Source organism: Engraulis encrasicolus, chromosome 8, assembly GCF_034702125.1.
Source record: "Engraulis encrasicolus isolate BLACKSEA-1 chromosome 8, IST_EnEncr_1.0, whole genome shotgun sequence".
Classification (NCBI taxonomy): Eukaryota; Metazoa; Chordata; class Actinopteri; order Clupeiformes; family Engraulidae; genus Engraulis; species Engraulis encrasicolus.
The window spans coordinates 26,166,293-26,186,292 of record NC_085864.1 but is presented as its reverse complement, the minus strand read 5'-3'; the positions used below and the strand labels follow the sequence as shown (position 1 = coordinate 26,186,292).

At 43.8% G+C, this 20,000-nt stretch overlaps 2 protein-coding genes across 3 annotated transcripts in view; both read left to right on the top strand.

Annotated features, from left to right (window-relative positions):
* Positions 1 to 10,995, top strand: part of serpini1 (serpin peptidase inhibitor, clade I (neuroserpin), member 1) — a 38,448-nt gene extending 27,453 nt beyond the window's left edge. Inside the window, exons 5-9 of the mRNA XM_063204385.1 lie at positions 2,203 to 2,407; positions 3,933 to 4,042; positions 6,571 to 6,657; positions 8,654 to 8,743; positions 9,339 to 10,995. Of these exons, the coding sequence (XP_063060455.1) occupies positions 2,203 to 2,407; positions 3,933 to 4,042; positions 6,571 to 6,657; positions 8,654 to 8,743; positions 9,339 to 9,415 (569 nt within the window). The 3' untranslated portion in view covers positions 9,416 to 10,995. The remainder of the gene's footprint in view (positions 1 to 2,202; positions 2,408 to 3,932; positions 4,043 to 6,570; positions 6,658 to 8,653; positions 8,744 to 9,338) is intronic.
* A 598-nt stretch (positions 10,996 to 11,593) lies between these two features.
* Positions 11,594 to 20,000, top strand: part of LOC134453599 (uncharacterized) — a 10,111-nt gene continuing 1,704 nt past the window's right edge. Inside the window, exons 1-5 of one of the 2 annotated variants that reach the window (XM_063204384.1) lie at positions 11,594 to 11,722; positions 13,358 to 13,487; positions 16,599 to 16,692; positions 18,425 to 18,570; positions 19,486 to 19,628. In XM_063204384.1, the coding sequence (XP_063060454.1) occupies positions 11,712 to 11,722; positions 13,358 to 13,487; positions 16,599 to 16,692; positions 18,425 to 18,570; positions 19,486 to 19,628 (524 nt within the window). In that variant the 5' untranslated portion in view covers positions 11,594 to 11,711. Of the gene's footprint in view, positions 11,723 to 13,357; positions 13,488 to 16,598; positions 16,693 to 18,421; positions 18,571 to 19,485; positions 19,629 to 20,000 lie in introns of both variants that reach the window. The other variant, XM_063204383.1, reaches the window with a different exon arrangement.

The window sequence follows — 20,000 nt, the reverse complement described above, 5'->3', positions numbered from 1 at the left end:
GTGGCACAAGACATCACTTCTGCATGTGCACTGTGTGTGTGTGTGTGTGTGTGTGTGTGTGTGTGTGTGTGTGTGTGTGTGTGTGTGTGTGTGTGTGTGTGTGTGTGTGTCTGTGTCTGTGTGTGTGTGTGTGTCTGTGTCTGTGTCTGTGTCTGTGTCTGTGTCTGTGTCTGTGTCTGTGTGTGTGTGAGAGAGAGAGAGAGATGGAGATGGAGAGGGAGGGAGGGAGACAAATAGTCTGATAGAGAGAGAAAAGAGGAAGAGAGATGTGCGTGTATACCCTTTCTTTTTATCACAAGATAGTGCAAGGAAGGCAAAGGAGATAGCACACCAAATCAGAGAGAGAGAGAGAGAGAGAGAGAGAGAGAGAGAGAGAGAGAGAGAGAGAGAGAGAGAGAGAGAGAGAGGCTGAGGGGTTGTTTTGGTTCAGCAGTGCTTCTAGTATATTGGATGGATCTCCACCCCCACTGCACACCACATCAGCCCAGAGTTGACAGGTGACTTACAGCCAGACAGGGACGACAAGAGGGAGGATCACACGCACGCCGCACGTCGCACGCACACACGCACACACGCACACACGCACACACACCTGCCTACAACATATGCACTACATATTCTTTCTTTTTATCTGTCTGTCTTTAAAACATACATAAATAAAGATAGACTGTACACACATACGGATTACATATGATCTCTCTCTCTCACAGTCTCACAATACTCACCATCTCTCACAAACGGCACGACATTCTCTCTCTCTCTCTCTCTCTCTCTCTCTCTCTCTCTCTCTCTCTCTCCCTCTCTCTCTCTCTCTCTACCTCATTTCCCTCTCTCTGCCATAGACATGAAAGCTTGTAAATGCCTCCCTGCTGTGCTGACTCCTACATACACGCTGCCCTACATTCATTGCCACAATAGGGAGCCAGATTCTTAAACAGTGCTCACACATACCCCACACAGTCACACACACACACACACACACACACACACACACACACACACACACACACACACACACACACACACACACACACACACACACACACACACACACACACACACACACACACACACGTTCTTACAGTCAGCACATATGGCTTGGTCCTTACACACACACCTACTGGTCCTCTTTCTGGAGTAAATCCTTAAATAATCCCACCTCCTCATCACTATCTGGTTGTCTCCTATAGATGTGCACCACATCACACTGGCTCTCCTACACTGAATGAAGCAATGTGGTATCTCTACATGGGCCACAAACACACACATTCTTCACTTGAACCTGCAAAACCAAGAAGCAGCATTCACCTCTGTGCCACACAGCACATACAACTGTCGTCTATAGTTTATAGATTTTTTCCCACTATTATTTTATCATGACTACTACAATATACACAGATATAGTATATACATTCATAGAGACAGATTTGTGTTTTGGTCTGGTGAAATATTTGTCCAGTATTTGGCATTTTTAACGCATCAGCCAATACAGGCAATTTGGAGCAGACACCAAAGCAAACATATCCATATCCATAATATACAGTGAAGTGACAAGTGGACAGTTTCTCCTGAAACGGGCAAGAATACGTACATACCCACTGTAACAATAGCAAACTCCATGGAGTAACACTTGTATACAGTATTGATGCCTTTTTGCAAAGCATGCCATTGTGAGCGTGTGATTGACATTTTAATTTCGCCTCGGCTGGAAGGTGAAGCTTTGGAACGGGTCGATGGATTTCAACCAAATTGTGTGTGCTATACTGTATAGAAGGTATACATGAAGTGTTTAACTTTTGCTGCCAATGCTATCAAAATGTCTGACTTTCAATATGGCCATAGAAGAATGACAGTAACTCCTACTGTACATGTGAAGTTCAAACCATCGTCATTTGTCTGTAATATCACTGAATATTTTCCTGCTTGTTTGTCCTTTAACAATCTTGTCCACCTCTCCAGCATGCGCTCATTAAAAGCTGTGTTACTTCGTGCAAGTGCACTGCACATTTTGGTCAAACGCATTGTCTTGTGGCTCCATGTTAGGCTACACTTTTAGAGTAGTGAGAAACCTTACACGGTTGATACAAAATTGTTTTGCTAAACGACAGAATACTGAGCTGTGCTTTGTATATTTTCCTACGTTTTTCCCTTTGCCAATCCTCTCCTCCTCTCGTCTCTACCTGCCTCCTCTCCCCTCCACAGGTGAGTTCAGCGACGGCAGCACGGAGGCGGGTGGCGTGTACCAGGTGCTGGAGATGCCCTACGAGGGCGAGGACATGGGCATGATGATCGTGCTGCCCCGGCAGGAGGTGCCCCTGGCCACCCTGGAGCCCATCATTAAGGCCCCCCTGCTGGAGGAGTGGGCCAACAACGTCAAGCGCCAGAAGGTGGAGATCTACCTGCCCAGGTACAGCTTGTCTTTCAGTCTGTCCTGTATTACTTACTTACTTACTTACGCCTACCGCCCAACTTTGGGCATAGGCCACGAACAAGTGCTCTCCAGTCATTTCGATCCTGGGCCATCTTTTCCAGTTGTCCCCATGTATAGCCAGACCTCTTCACATCTGCATGTAGGTCGCGACGCCCAAAGGTGTAGGTTTAACTTGGAAAATGGTGGGGACATTGCCATGGCAAATTGTCTGGGTATGCCGTTTTTACATTATATTTGTGAAAAAATGGTGGTGACAAGCTAGGTTTATCTCAAAAATGGTATGGACATGTCCCCACCGTCCACACCTAAAATTACGCCCATGGCGACGGCAGATGTCTCTTGGCCTTGGTCTGTCCTGTATTGTCTGGCTCTAATTGTCTGCCTGCCGCAGAGATGGAAATGAGCACCCGTCCGCAAATGACGGGTGAATTTGACCTTTGACGGGTGAAATACTGTATGTCAACCCACCCGTCACCTTGACGGGTGAAATGTTTCTCTTCGACTAGAAGCATTAAATAAGCTACAGGTGCCTGGGTTAGTGCTGAATTATGCGCAGCATCAATGATTTAAGCAAATTGGCGATGAAAAGAGTTTCATTACATGAATTTATGACATCTGAAACAAAAGTATTGATCAGAAAATGAGCTTATACTTGGCATTAATGTTTGGAACGGTTTAATATGAACTGGTAAAAATGGTGACTGGTAAAAATTATGAGTGACTTGTAGATTTTAGAATCTACCTGCCACAGTGACTGGTGGGGGAAAAAATCAAGTTCCACCCTTGTTCTGCCTGTCTGTCTATCTGTCTGTCTGTCTACCCATTTATTTTTTACTGTGTCTGTGTGTGACCCGGATCACCCTGCTGACATCTGCTTCATTGTCACACTTGACATAGACAAACCAGTTTCCAGAGTCCTGACTGCTCTGATTTTCTATGTAAACTCATCAGTCAGGTTAGGTGAAGGAAGCAGCATTGGTATGGTTTGCTGATGGCTTTAAAACACTGTCTGTCTGTCTGTCTGTCTGTCTGTCTGTCTGTCTGTAATTGACCGTCTATCAGTCCCTCCATCTGTCGTTATCCAAATGTTAATGTTGTGAATCTGCCGGTCTGTTTTTCTAAGCTGGCATGGAAGCTGTGAATGTTTTTCGATTGCCAAAGTGAGGGGAGAGGAGGTCGGACATGATTACAAGTTTTAGAGGGGGCACTTCATGTTCTGCTGGCCTAAAGGATTGCAGGCTGCCGTAGGAAATAAACTGATGGAGGAGGAGAGCGCTCTTGACCCGAATCTCAATCCATTCACCACGCAACCGTGACCAGCCTGCTTGTTAGTCTGTCTGTCTGTCTGTCTCGCTGACGGCAGTGTGTGTGTGTGTGTGTGTGTGTGTGTGTGTGTGTGTGTGTGTGTGTGTGTGTGTGTGTGTGTGTGTGTGTGTGTGTGTGTGTGTGTGTGTGTGTGTGTGTGTGTGTGTGTGTGTGTGTGTGTGTGTGTGTGTGGCAGGTTCAAGGTGGAGCAGAAGATTGACCTGCGAGACACTCTGCAGGAGCTGGGCATCAGGAATATTTTCAGCAAGGACGCCGATCTCTCTGGCATCACCACCGACATGGCTGGTGAGTACAGTAGCTATCAAACGCATGCAGGCGCATTCTCTCTCTCTCTCTCTGCAGGCTCTCTCTCTCTCTCTCTCTCTGCAGGCTCTCTCTCTCTCTCTCTCTCTCTCTCTCTCTCTCTCTCTGCAAGCACATTCTCTCTCTCTTTTTCTCTCTCTCTCTCTCTCTCTCTCTCTCTCTCTCTCTCTCTCTCTCTCTCTCTCTCTCTCTCTCTCTCTCTCTCTCTGATTCCCAACATTTCACACAAACTCAGGATTCGTAACACACACACACACACACACACACACACACACACTCACACACACACACACACACACGCACACACACAAACCCTTCCAACAACTCTCTCCAAAAACTAAATTCGATGCTCCCCAATATTTGGTCAGCTCAGAGAAGCGAAGTGACAGTTTAATTACAGGAAACAGCCTGCTGTTGGCTTCCTGCAGCGCCGGCCCGGAGAGCTCCTGCTTCAGACCTGATACGATATGGACACTATAAATAACGAGCACGCCTGTGATTGCTTTCATCTACTGTACTGTACCGCGGCGGCGGCTAGCTGCACTCTCCTCTCAGCCATACCTCCTGCTCAGGGCCGCTGCGAATGTATTGGAGGCCCTAAGCCAGTGATTCTCAAACTATTGGCCGGGGCCCTGAAGGTATTCCAAGTGGGCCTTGAAATAATTTTCATAAAATTATAATCACATTCTAGTGTGTGTTGCTGTTTATTGACTTGAGTTTTATTCTTAATTGGGTCAGAGGTGGGCCCCAACCATTTGTGACAATTTCGAATGGCCCCCAAGATGGAGAAGGTTGCCCTAAGCATAACAGGAGCACCCCCCCCCCAAAAAAAAAAAAAAAACTAAATAATAATAATATACTAAGTAATAAATACATGTTTTGTAATGTAACTTTTTTAATGATGTTTTTCTAATCAAGCTCAATATAACAGGCCCCGATTTTGGGGGCAAAGTGGTTGGTGCCCCAAGCACTGGTTGGTGCCCTAAGCACTCTGCATCCTCTGCTTATATCTAGCGCCGTCCCTGCTCTCAGCTTCCCTGGTCCACTGTCGGGGCGGCGGTCTAATGACAGGTGGCTATAAGCATTACAGACAGGGAGCTCTCCTACTGTATCTGGAAGAGGAAAAATTGAGTTGGCATGCTGCGAGATAGTTTTAACATCTTCCAAGACGTGGCAGCATGAGGTGAAGAGTGAAAATAAAGAATTATTTTAGGATTTCTCAAAAAAAGGTGTAATGTTACCTTGGTAACATTGGTAACGGTTTCACATGCTGTTCACTTGCCACACATTTAAATTCCTAGAAAAGGATACTGATAAGCAAAAGGGAGGGTGTAGCCTTAAATGCCAGGTGTGAGCTGTCTTTTTCAACAGGGTGTAGTGCACTGACATAGGCAAATGTACTGACATAGGAACACGAGAACGCGTTGTTGATGCATGGCTCATCACACACACACACTCACACACTCACACACACACACACACACACACACACACACACACACACACACACACACACACACACACACACACACACACACACACACACTTAAGGGTCAAAGACGTCCAACATGACACTGTCCTTCTGTGCTAACAGATGCTTTTGCTTACTGTATCTGTGAAAAACATGACATTTCAAAACATTTTTTTGAAAAGTGAATGCATGAAAGCCAAGCCAAAAAAATAATTTCAAAAAAATCTCTTTTTATGCATTTACAGTAAGCTAAAGTATCCGTTGCACTGAAGGACATGTTGGACGTCTTTGACCCTTAATGCATTCATACATTAATCTGTCTGTCCCAATTAGCACATTCAGAGCCTCCCCACATGCCTGCTATATTTACGTCCAATATTGCTACTGTATCTGCTGCCTGCCAAGACAGCTTCCCCTCTAACCATCTGCCCATTATCTTTCCTATCTGTGGGCCTGATGATGGTGCAAATTTAGTCTTTTACCACATGATTATTTCTCAAATGCTTACGTAGCCCCTCAATGCACGGCATACTTCCAGTGGCACGCTGTAATAGTCATTGAAAAGTTAAGCACCATCCTACTGTATGACAATACTATACATAACACAAGGCCTAGTAATGTTAGTAATGCACTATGACTTGGTCATTGCCATTTTGGTAACAGCAATGTATAACGCCGTGTCTTAACAGGTTCAAGTGATACTGTAGCATTTCTGGAAGTTAGCTCAATCTACACCTCCCCTTGAGGTAAAGGATTTAGCTTTACCTTTCCTCTTTTCTTTCAGTCGTTCTCATATTCTGGTGATTATTAATTTCAAGTTCCAAGCTAGCAATTATCATTGAATCTTATGGGTTCAGCTAGCTGCTAGCTATGGCTGGAAGTACAGGAGAAAGTTTAAAACTCGATCATTTAGGTGTAAAATTAGATTATTTCCAAACATGGGACAGTATCACTTTAAGTGTGAGATGTGAGCATACATGTTTTGCATTATGTATCAAATTGTGATGTAATGTAAATTACGTTTTCTTTTTCGTCTCAGATGGGAAGGATCTGTTCATCGGGAAGGCTGTCCAGAAGGCCTACCTGGAGGTGTCAGAGGAGGGGGCAGAGGGGGCCGCGGGATCAGGTGAGGAAAAGGAACTCACATATGATTTGAATGATTTACTATTCATTCTAGGCCTACAACGAGCTCCTTTTTGAAAATGACCTACGTATAATACTTTTTTTTATTGCACATTTCAGTTAATATCAGGAAAATCTCTGTTTTGTTGTATGAAGTTGGGTAGGAAAAATCAGACAGTATTAATCCAGTCCCAGTTGCCTCGATGATACCTTAAAAATTGGGAAAGATATATGAAAATTCCCTAATGCTTCACAAGCCATTTAAATGCAAAGGAGCTCATATGACTGTCTTCAATTGCTTAATGTTTAAGCTATGAAGTATACCATATGCCAATTTGTATCAAACTACACCTCATTGACTGACTGTGTGATGTCCTGAGTGAAGTACAAAGTGTAAATTATGTATTGCAGTGGCTGTAGCCCCAAGCCAAATCTTCCCTGCATGTCAAAAGAGGAAACTGGTACCTCACCTCACCTTGCCTTATAAACATGCAGCAGAGTGCAACCTGAATCACTCCCACTCTGTGCATGTGTTTTAGTTGGAAACAGACTGAGAGAGAGAGTACTACAGATTGAAATACAGATAGATTATCTGTGAAGATTCACTTTCATCCATGTCATCTTAGTCAAAAGAGTGGCAGACAACTAGACCTTTTTGAGATTGTAAGGCTCTGCACTAACAGACGCCTTCCGTTCTAATTGTGATGTGGGATGTACAGATTGATGTATAGATTGAAATAATACAGAAAGCACAAGATGATGAATGTAATTCAGAACTGAAGCTATACTTGTCCTTTCTCTCCCTCCCTCTGTAAAATGTGCCTTGAGTAGTACAACAGCTGACTCTCCGACTGTGTCTTTCTGTCTTTCTTTCTTTCTTTTTTTCGTTCTCTCTTTTCTTTCCCGGGAACTTTATTGCTCCCCTGTTATCTTGCTCAGCTTTGCTCATCTCACTTAGCCCACTTAGCCGCTCCGAGCTCTCTTTGTGTTTTCCTCCCTCTCAGCGCTTTTCCAACACTTTACCCTGGCTGTCTTTTGTCTTCTCTTCTACTGCACTGTGGTGGTGGTTTTTTACCTCCTCTCTTCCTTTGTAAAAAAAAGAGAAAGTTACAGTTTCTCCAAACTATTTATAGCTGCCGTACCTCCTGTAGTTTTTCAATGGCAACAAAAGCTAACAGTGCCCCCTCCTGTTGACTTTGTGCTATGGTGTGTGTGGATGTGGAGCGTGTGAGAAGGGATATTGGTATTGGATTGGGGAATCAATCACTGTGTAGGGCAGGCTATAGTTATGACATTGCTGCAATGCATAAACCCGCAAAATAAACAAGCAAGCAATGTGCTTTTGAAATACTTTGGTAAGACTTGTACCAAAGTGACTGCAGAGGTTGAGCTGGAGGTCTAACCAAAGTCTTAAGTGATTACACCTAGTCAGTGCTGTACGTAACTTGTCAGGACTCTTGAGCAAGCCAAACTGAGACCACGTCGACAAAGGTCTCAGGATGGTTCACTTCTGAGGGGTCTGGGTACGCTTTGGAGCTTTCACATGTGTGCAAAAAATGCTGAGTCACAAGTCTGACTTCGCTTAAATGGCTGAAAGGGACCAAGAATGAAAATAACCCAAGAAAGGTCCCTCAGTTGAGGGTGTACATTGTACACATCCCAGGAAAAGTGCAGGACAAAAGCTGACTGAAAATTTGGAGTAAGGAGTCCCCATGCTTGAAGTGGATATGCTATGAAGCATCGTCCCTGAGTATGTGTGCAGTGTACTCAAAACGCAATTTCGTTGTCAAATGTATTAGTCAATGACAATAAAAAGCTCTTGATTCTTCATTCTTGAAGTCCTTTTTTCTTTGATGTTTTATTCCATTGCAGGATCACGTTTCGAACATTGTCCATGGAATAAAACCACAAAGAGAAAAGGATTTGAAGCGTGCATACTCCTCACTCCAAACTAAGACAGGACCCTTAATGTACAGTGCAATGTTTTGTGTGTCCTACAGGGATGATTGCTCTGACGAGGAACCTAGTGCTGTACCCCCAGGTGATGGCCGACCACCCGTTCTTCTTCATCATCAGAAGCAGGAAGACAGGTATCGGCCGCCGCACTCAATACTCATCCATCGCATTTGCATTTTACACGCTGCACACTTGCATCTGTTCTAGAACAAACACTATACACACTATAAACACTATAGCCCACACACACACACACACACACACGCACGCACGCACAGGCCCGCCCACAGGGGGGACAAAGGAGTCAGTTGTACCAGGCCCAGAGAATGGAGGGCCCCAGAATTGTTATGCCATTACATTGTAGGTATTGATGTGGGGGCCTTTTCAATTGGTTTTGTCCTGGGCCCAGTAAAAGCTGTCGTCGGCCCTGCACACACCGTAGTTGCCTTGGTCACCTACTCACATACCTATGTACACGCACACATGAGCCCATACACAGTACTTGGCTTGGTCACCTAGGAACAGTGAATACATGTTTACATTCAGTACGTGTCTGCAGTAACGGCTGTGGTATTTCACTGAGCTGTCCGCAAGGTGCCTTATATGGCAAATATCTATCCGCTTTAAACCAAATACTGCTTCAGGAATAAACACATACTACGCAAAACTATGCAACCAATAACATTCCTCGTAATCTCTTGTGTGTTTTTTTTTCTGTTTTCTTCGCAGGGTCCATTATTTTTATGGGTAGAGTCATGAGCCCAGAAGTCATCGAGTCCAACATCCCAGACTTCGACTCAGTGTAAACACCTTCCTCATAAACACCTAATGAATTCCACATAACACCATGATTGTGTTGGAACTGTAAAGACAAGAGTCTCCACGACAACAGCACTCCACCACCTCCCAACACGATGTCTCACGTGTCATCATCACTTTGCTGTGGTTTTTAATAACCTCACAACAACATTATACACAATATACTCGATAACACAAATGATTTTAAAAAATGTGGTAGTGTTTTGATACCGCAGGGTTTTACTGGTAGGAAATGAAGAGCGCTGTAAATATAATGGATGAGTCGAAGTTCAGAGTGACCTTGAAGGGACGCTTCGCTTTTATTGGGAAGGCGGAATTTTACAACTCCCTTGCTGTTTAACAGTTGATTTGACCATGTTTTAATTCGCCCAGGATCCGGATCTAGCAGTAGCACTTTCTGTTTTAGCTTTTCTATCTAATTTCATCCAGTAACTTGTGGTTTTCGAGTATTTTAGGGAATATTTGTTTTATTATGATTGGAAAGTGTGAAATGAGTGGGGTAGAGAGACATAGGGGCTGTGGAAGAAAATAGGATTTGAGCCAGGCCGAAGTCGAACATGGGCCTCCATGGCCACCTGCCCGTAAATGGTATGGTTGCACTAATACTGCGCCAAAATACCCCCACATTCATCGACTTCTTTACCAAATACTTAGTGCTACTGCCAGATAAGGAGAGAGTACTGCCAAATCTAAAGAGCAGCTGAATGTATTTGAATATTTTAAAACTCGACAGTTTAACTCTAAGGGAGTTGGAAAATTAGCCCAATTAAGTCGGGCGGTAACACTTCATTTGACGCCAGTGTCATAAACATGTCATTGCAGTGTCATAATAGTGACATGGCACAACCTTGGGTTGTCTTTGCCATAACCGAATGTCACTTAAGGCCAACAGTCATAAAATGTTTCTGACATGGACATAATGTTTATGACTTATCTATGACTGTCATGACACTGTTATGACACTGTAATGACATGCTTATGACACCGGCGTCAAGTAAAGTGTTACCGTCGGGGCTTGTCTCTTGAAGCAGGCAGGGATGGAGCAGGACATAAACAACATATCCACCATGGGTTAACCTAACCTCCATTACTGTGTTTCCGTAGTGAGCCTCATAGGCCAGGTACACATAATAATAATATTTAACACGGCAACTCATCTCTCTCTCTTGTATATTTGCTACTGTGTCAGGTAGAGGATTATAGATATTTATTGTGAAAATAATAATGAACAGATGTAAGCAGTATTCTATTTAATCACTTTTTGGAATCTAATTAAATTGAAATTGGGAACACTCTCTATCTCTCTCTCTCTCTCTCTCTCTCTCTCTCTCTCTCTCTCTCTCTCTCTCTCTCTCTCTCTCCATATATTCCATACTTCCTGATGTTATTGCTTTTAGTACAGTAATACTACTGATATATGCCTTATGAGTTTGTGATTGAGCAGGTATCTGCAAGGTGTACAGGTCAGTAAGGAGGTTTCCATGCCAATGTGGCATTTCATGTACAGGGATTTTCAAAAAGAACAACGAACACCAGCTGTATTCACTCTTTTAAGAAATAAAACATGAATGTGTAGACAAACATTTTTCCGTTGTTGTGATTGCTACCTTTTGATTGCGCGTTTTCTTGGCAACTATATCGAAAGGTTCAAACACTGTTTTACCTTGTATTTTTGGATGCCCACCAACACCCCGTGCACACACAGGCGCGTGAGCGCACACACGCGCGCGCGCAGAAGCTGGTGGCGCATTGGTACCATGTCAACAAAGAACGCTCCCCGTTGTAGTTAATGTTACTTCAAGAGATACACTGTATGTGACAATGTGATCAGTCTCAACTCTGCATTAATCAATAACTTGGGGTATAAGTGGCATCCAGACCACTGAACTCAGATAGGACACGGATAAAAGGCGACATAAATATGATGTAAAATGATGAAAATAAAATGTTGCGCTTAAGCGTCTCGCCTTTCACCAAACATGTGAATTGCTATGCTGTAGCGTCGCGGTCTGTTTTAACAGCAAGCTACCTATTGACTTGCACTGGCACATATTGCACTACCTTTGGATAACTTACAGCATTGCTAAGCAACAGCGCCTGCCCCTGATGACCTCTTTCAGACTGGCAGGTCGCTCAGTTGTATCAGCATTGCGAGTTAACGGGAATAGGCGCGTCTCGCTCCCTGACAGCATAATTCGCCCCAATGGGAAACTTAACATTTGCGTCTAAACCTCGCTTCTTCTCCGTGTTAAATGTCACTGGATACCGTCACAGCCGAAGGACATGTCCGAAAGGTAAGTAGATATCAAGAGATGTGAAACTTTTTTACGCGCAATACGTCGTGGAGTGTAGCCAAATAAGGGCTCATTGCAACACATTTAAGGAAGTTGCAGTGGAGTTTGCTATAGTATTTCTTTTGAGCTGTAGGCTATAAGTCGCTATTGTAATTGTTATTGTCTGTGCGCTGTGTCGAGGCAATTGGTAAAGCTGAAGCCAGGCATTTTGTGTACAAAGTGCTGTGGCGCACGGTCATTTCCTTCTTAAGAAACGAAATTGGCCGTTGACATTCCACCAAAATACCCTGAATCTGGGACACAATGTTAATCAGGATGTCCTAATGATAGTATTATAGAGCAATGACACCTGCTCAGGTGTCTTCGCTGTTATGGCGACCGCTTAATCCAATTCAAGGTGCAGAGTTCACGGTAACCAAAAACGCAACGGAGCAGGGTCAGAATTTCAGCGCAACGGATGTACCCGGAGTCTCCAGTTTCAGGGAACCTCAGCTGTTACCAATGGAGCTTTCTTTTGTTGCAGGAGTCATGTGAAGTCAGAGGATTTTCAGACTGAATTCTGAAAATGCATAACATAGTGGACATAATATACAGAATTATAACTCCTCTCCTCTGGTGTTTTCTTGTTTGGGAGGGAAAACGTTGGTCTTTTGCTGAAAATATATAGGCTATACGTTTTAAATAAGCCAAGGTTTGTAATGGACAATTGTTCTTAAACAAAGGACTTTATCAAATGATTGTCAATTAAACATAATCATAGGGAAATTTGATATATTGTTGGATATGAAGTATTACTTGCATATACAGTACACTATGGTGCACTGGGTAGGATGGTGGGCAGAGTATTGCAACTATGCTGCTCAATGCAATTGTGCTGTCTACTGCCAAATTTCCCTGGATATTTAAATAATGAACCAATATTTGAATGACCAAAGTAAAGTAAGTAATGCAGCTAAAAAAAATCTGTACATTGAAAATGGAGGACAAAAATTTGATGGTGGTGGTAAGAATTCATGAAAAACGTAACATTTGTGAATGAGCAGCAGAAATCCTGGAAATAAACTAGCCTACTAAAAATATTACACAGTGCACCAGCACCTTTAAATATATGTTTGATTCCATATTGATAACACATTGATTTCAAATGGCTGGTTAATGCAAGTACATTAACCCATTGATGCCTGATGTTGCGTTGCGCAACATTGGCCCTGGCGCCTGGAGCTGCATTGCGCAGCATTCAGGCTCATGAGATTTGAGACAGCTTTCTTCAAAATCTCTGTTTGAGATGAATGAACACATTATATGAAAGATGAGGGTCTTAATGTTTAAATGCAACTTAGGGCATATTTTTATGTGCTTTAGAAGCTGAGATATTTAGGTTTTTGTAGGCTGAGGGCAGCTTTTCTTAAAAGGGCTCAGGGATTAAGCACCCTTTCTTGCAGGTGCCTTAGGCATCAATGGGTTAATCATTTTCACCATCCGTGTATACATGCAAATATTGTATGAGCGTACTTGTATTTTATTGTACAGTATGTGCATGCAAACTTGTTGAAATGTGAGCATATTTCTGCTATTTCCGGCCTGTTGTCCTCCTCTCCTCTCCTCCTCCTCCTCCACTCGCCTCTGTCTCCCCAGTTCCTCAGGAGTGAACACAAGCAGTGACAGTCTCCCCAAATCTCACACGTCTCAAGGCTCCGAGCTCCGAGACACCCACACTCCTCTCTCCGTGGAACAGAGCCCAGACTCAGGCTTTGTCACCACTCCAGTGAGTATCATCTCTCTGTCTCTATCTGTCTCTGTCTCTGTCTCTGTCTCTCTCTCTCTCTCTCTCTCTCTCTCTCTCTCTCTCTCTCTCTCTCTCTCTCTCTCTCTCTCTGTCATGGCACATTCTCTTTGTCTTTCTCTCCGATGACACCCATCACTAATGGATATGTTTGTGTGTAGGAGTGGGTCATTAGGAGTTGTGCTATTTCCAAAAGTCCAAATCAATGTAACCAGTATCTGTCACTGTCACCAGACCTACTGTATTTTTTACATGGCGGGCAGCACGTGTATCATTACAGCATCCACCTACACCATTAATGTATATGTTTGCATGTGGGAGGAGGAGGAATGACTCATTCATCAGTTGTATTATTTCAAAACCAAATTGGAACAGCTTAGAAATGAGCATTGGAGTGTACGTTCTACAATGTTCATCACTTTGAACTTCTTCCATAGCAATGTTCAAGTCAGTTTGTGTGGGAGGGCATTACTACTTGTATGCCTGTTGCATGGAGATGGAGAGTCTCCAGAGGGGATATACACTGTACAGTACAGTAGGTCTACTCTAGGCTGAGTGCTGTATTCATTTAAGTGCAGGCAGAAGAGCTTCATCTGATTTCAAAGTGTAGTTGCGATGCTGTGGCTTGTGTGCTGCTCACTCACCAGCCTGTCGCTGCCGTGCTGATGTAATCCTCCTCCAACAAAGGGAATGATTAGTAGAAGTGGTTTTGTCCTTTCAACTAAACCTCAGCTGCACTGCACTGTGGACAAATCGTACAGTAACACTATTGCCATGTCTAAAAGGTTCCTTTTAGACGCAGATGGGATTTTCAGTGATCCGTCTCCCTGTTCATTGAAAAAAAAACTCTGTTGCTATGACATTGCAGACAGTCTTCTGAAGTAACAGATGAAGTTTCATGGCCATTTTGGTCACGTCAAGCTTATAGCAAGCCAAGGCTCAGCAGGAAACAGTTACAAATTATACAGTATTCACTCACCATGCAGTGTAATATTTGGGAAACATTGTATCTCAAACCCTACAGAGTGCACCATCTTGTAAATGAGAGAATATTTTGCATTCTGCCTATGATACGCTTTTTAGTCGACAATGCACAACTGTCTGAATGTTTTACACTCAGATGATATGTTAGTGCGTTTTATTGGTTGTTAAATCATTTGATGGGTCAGTGCCTGAAAACATAAAATGTTAGAATTTATCCCTCTTTTAATTATAATGTGCCCTGAAATCACATCGCCATGGACCTCTTAGTTGTTCCATGGGGCAGGGCCGCTGACAGCTTTGGATGGGCCCGGGACAAAAATATCTGAATGGGCCCCCCTTCCTCCTAACCCTCCTAGCAAATATAGCGCATTCTCCCTCCCTCAAACTAATTATTTTGAAATAAAACAGATCCATTAATCACAACTTCATGAGGACCCAGTTCTGCCCAGCCCCCACACCCCCCACCCCCCTTTCCTGGGCCCGGGACAAGAGACCCGTTTGTCCCCCCCTGACGGCGAGTCAGCCGTGGGGAGACAAAGAGGAATAGGGGCAGGGGGAGGGAGACAGAAATAATTTAGTGTCTATGGTCTGTATTACTATGCAGCATGAATGGGGCTGTGTAAGCTTTGTGTGAGCTTGGTTTGATTTTCAGCTCATTTCACGCAAGGTTTAAGACATTTGACAGAAACAGATTCCCTGGATATCTTAGAGAGTAAGTGGGTTTCCGTGTCCGTTTTTTTTATAGATGTTCTTGATCGACTGTGTTGCACATGCCTGTGGTTGGTGAGGTCGAGTTCAGGGCTTGACATTGGCACCTGCCAACTGGCCAAATGCTGGTAGAACTTGGCTGTGGCTAGTAACAATGTCAGACAGACTCACTAGCCACTTTGATATTTAACTTTGGTATGGCAAAACACAGTAGTGCATCAAATGTTTGTATTTAAATGCAAGAATATTTTTTTTATTATACAAAGAAAAAAAGACAACAAACTCTGGAATGGATAGTGATTCTGGAAAACGACTAGCCACAGTGGCTGGTGAGAAAAAAAGTTAACGTCAAGGCCTGGCTCGAGTTGTGTCCGAATGCGTTCACCTCAAGTCCACTCTACACATGGCTAGCAAAGCTCTATAGGAAGGTTCTGGTGTCACACGGTGATGAAAGCTGGTGTGTGGGGGCCGGGGTCATCCATAGAGTGTAGTCTTACTCAGGGCTGGACTGGGGCAAAAAATCACACCGGGCATTTTCAGCCAAGACTGGTCTGCCAAACATTTTTAGCCGTCTATCACAAGCTACTTTGACCGCAAAACAGCCAAATTAAATATTTATATCTGACTCAGGGAGGTCAGCTGTAGCGGCATGAGGACTGACACCACTACACTAAAGAATGGACCAGGCCAAAATCATCAACAGTCCACCTGGCAAATGCCAGGTGCCTTATGACCAATCCAGCTAAGGTCTTACTCCTCAGTGTTTAGGCCCTAAGGCCCACGCGTGCGCCTCATGTAAATTTGATGCAGCTCCTGGAGCAGGGTTTAAAAAACACTTAAGTAAGGTCACCAAGTGTCACCTACACCCCAGCCAGGTCACAAGACCAGTCTCGAAAGTGGACTTCAGTCAGTGCTTCACCATGTCAGTGAACTTCCTTGGACATGGTGCTGACAACCAAATACGGCATGGTTGTCCCATGATGTTTGTTGACTCAATGAAACCGGGTTCATGACAAGTTCTTCAAAGGTCTGTGACCGTGTGTTTGATGATTCGTGTAGAAGACAACATGTGGTCAAAGAATTGTTCTACCATTGATTCAATTAAATTATTGATTTCATGTATGTGAATTTTTTTGAGCAGAGAAGTTCTTGATGTCTCCTGAGTAAATCGTTTCCTGAGTGTTTCCTCCATGCCACCATTTTAGGTTTATCCAACTCCAGATGAAAACCTGTCTGGTTCAGACATGTTGTTGTCTTTTATAACATGCTCTCTAGCCAAAGTGTAATTCGGGCTCTTTAATTCATTTTCCTCCCTCTTTTCTATGTTTTGGAGTTGCCTGGATGAACCTTTTTGATTAATTGCTGTTGGTGTTTTTTTGTGTGTGTTTTTTTCCATGGCAGCTGCCCTCTAACCGCTTCAGGTTCATCTCGTGGCATCGGCTGGAGGAGAGTGATGTCCGTGGGGACCAGCTCAGCTGTCCCAGGGTCAGAGAGGGTAAGGGCCTGCAAATTAAGAGTTTCTTTCTAAAATGAGATGTATCCACTTTGGAACATTTTGAGAAATGTACATTTTTTGTATTGGGCATTCCATTGAATTGCATTGCAAAATGCATTTTTATTGATGTTTGAAAAGTATGTTCTCCAAACATTTGAATGGCAAGAAGTCACACATAGATGATTGGCATTGACTGTTAAGAAGTCCTATGTTAAAAATGCAAAAAGTCAAAAGGGGTGGATATCTCATTTTGGAAAGAAGCGCTTCAAATGCAACTGCAACACCAGTGGAAAGGTGTAGGCTACTACTCATTGAAAAAGTAACTACCATGGTACACTATTACGACATCACACAGAGCCTTTTAGTTTAAGTTAAGTAACTGCCTACATAATGACTTGGTCAATGCCACTCTGGTAACAGGAAATGTATACCAGGGACCATGTCTTGACAGATCAATGCTACAATCCTGCAGAAATCTACACCCTACTGCCATAGCAAAACATTTCCTCAACATTATAATCCTGCACATAGCACACTGCCATGAGATACCATTTTGTCAACCTTCACTCAAACACTACAGTCCTGTACACATCTTCATCCAGCCACAACAATGATATTTTGTTAACGAGTTTCTCAGTTGTTACAATCCTTCAGAAATATGCCCCCTGCTGCCATAGCATAACAATTGTGACAAAGTTCTCTCAATTCTGCGATCCTGCAACACATCTTATCCCCCCTACCATAACAATGACAGTGATGTAAGGCCATTAGCACAGATGAGATGGGGTTTCGTCACAGAGAGAGAGATCGGATCTCTGCTGTAGGATGCAATTAAGGCAGCAAAGCAAGCGAGCACAGCACACAGGCAGCATGGCAAGAGAAGATAACCAATTACGCCATGTTGTTGTGGAATCACGGAGATGGTTATCTATCTGCCTGTAATGTCATGTAACCAAGCAGCAGGCCACACTGATAGGGTCTTGCTTATCGTAATTTGATTTTCATTTTATTTCACCCTAAGCACGTTTGCCAGAAACAAAACAAAATTATCTGGATATGTTCAGTAGATATATGTATGGTTTCTGTGTCAATGTGTTGGTTATCTATCTGTAAGCAAACATCATTGCAGAGTAGCAAGGCAATTAAGAGATTGTTTTGAGGATGATATCTGTCTGTAATGTTAACCAAGCAGGCCCCAGCAAGGCAGTCTAGTTTGATTTGATTCTGAGTTCATTTTAATGAAGGTTTTAATAATCACATTTGACAAAAACAGATTCTTTGTATTGGTAGATATATTTTTGGTGGTAATATTGTCTGTGATGTAATGTACTGTATAGCCCAATTCGCACGGGATAAATGTTACCTATGGGCCCCTGGTAATTCTCAATTACCCCCGGACCTCCGTGATTTCTCAGGGCGCATTCGGACGGGATAAATAAACGTCGGTTATTTACTGAAGTCACAGACATCGAAGGGGGTGCAGACGGCGCGCCTATGTGAAATTACCCCAGGACGTCTGTGTTTTGCCGAAATACAGTAGGTAATTCGCGGCAGAATTATTACCTCACAAATCGCGGACATGGCACATCCGCACAGGACTAAGAACTCATTCTCCGTAATTATTCCGAATTACCGGGGGTCCATAGGTAATAAAAGTCCCGTCCGAATCGGACTTATGTATATACATTTATTGGTTATCTTGCCTGTAATGTCCTGTAATGTCACCAAGCAGGCCCTAGTGAGGAGGAGCTGTACCTGAGGGGGGAGCAGTATGCACTGTACGCCAGCGGGAGCAGGAGGGGGAGGAGGAGGAGGGGGGAGGAGGACCAAGTACAGAAGTGGGAGGAGAGACTACAGGAGAACTGGGAGAACTGCGTGGTAAGTGAGGTGTGAAGTGCACGCCATGCAAGCCAGTCACAAATTTGAGCGTGAACGTTGTTTTGAGATGCAGCATGACAGCATGTGGTGTAAGTGATGAAGGGTGCGTAAATAGCTTTAACGTGCTGTATCATATCATAATATTTACATCCTTACTCTTTGCGATCAGAAGATCATGTAAGCTCTTGCATACTCTTGGCTGATGTAGAGTACACATGAGGCTCTTTTCCACTGCTGGTTTTCTTGTCGGCCTACAGCTCGACACAGCGTGACTGGGTCGCCACTTTTTGCTCTTCGATTAAGCTGTGTCGTGCCCAATCGAAAAGCAAAAAGTGGCGGCCGAGTCGTGCTGTGTCGAGCTATAGGCCTACCAGAAAACCGTCAGTGGAGAAGAGTCTATGTTTTTGTAGTGAGTTACGCACCTGCAGTTCTTGACTTCGCAAAGCTTTTGACACAGCATATCACACAACACGCAGTTTGATTGCAAGGGTGTGTGCACGTGCGCATGAAAGCTGACAGGGGAGGGAGGGTGTGCAAAGGGGCCAGTTGTCCTTTGTCCAGGGAGACGTAGAGTCCCAGAATTGGGCCCTCGTTACATTGTATGTATTGGGTGGGATGCCTTTTAAAAGACTTTGTCCCTCCCGGGCTCAGCCAAAGCTGACAGTGGCCCTGTGCATGTGTGTGTAACTACTAGTAGTGTGCATTTGTTGCAGCAATGTTGTATTCGTGATGCAATGTTGAGCCATAGAAGTGTGCAAACTGAGACATGTTAACCCTCTATTATAACACTGGTGGTGATTGTACAATGCTTTGGTTCCACTGACTATACTGTACTTACCAAAGCACGTAACACTAAGTCATAATGATGGACAATAATAAGTCATAGTGATGGGACTATATTTAATTCCTTTCAAGGAGCTGAACCTGTCCTATCAGGATTTGGGAGATCCATACCAGCTGGAGAACTTCATTCGGATCCTGCGGAGGCTGATCCGCGTGGAGAGGCTGCAGCTGGTGGATAACGCTCTTAAAGACCTCAGCTCTGTCCGTCTGCCAAGGTACACTGCAGCGCTGTCAGGGCCGGCCATAGGCATAGGCAGACAAGGCAGTCGCCTAGGCCCCTAGGGCACCAAATTTGTCTTGGGGGGTGGAAGAAAAGGTCAAAAGTCCCACAGAATTAGAAAGTTAAGAGAAATTAAACATTAAACTTAATATTGGCAATGACTATTCATGGGCACTCAGTATAGTATGTAGAGTTACTAGATCAGTTGTGCTGAAGGGGGTACTTGCCTGAGCCAGCAGATTGACTAGAACCGACCCTGAGAGCAGTAAAAGCGCTTTACTTTTTACGACAGTCTCAGGTTGGAATTTACTGATCTTTTTTATTGGCTTCTCCTAAAACCCCCTCAGGAGAAAACAACATGAGAGTA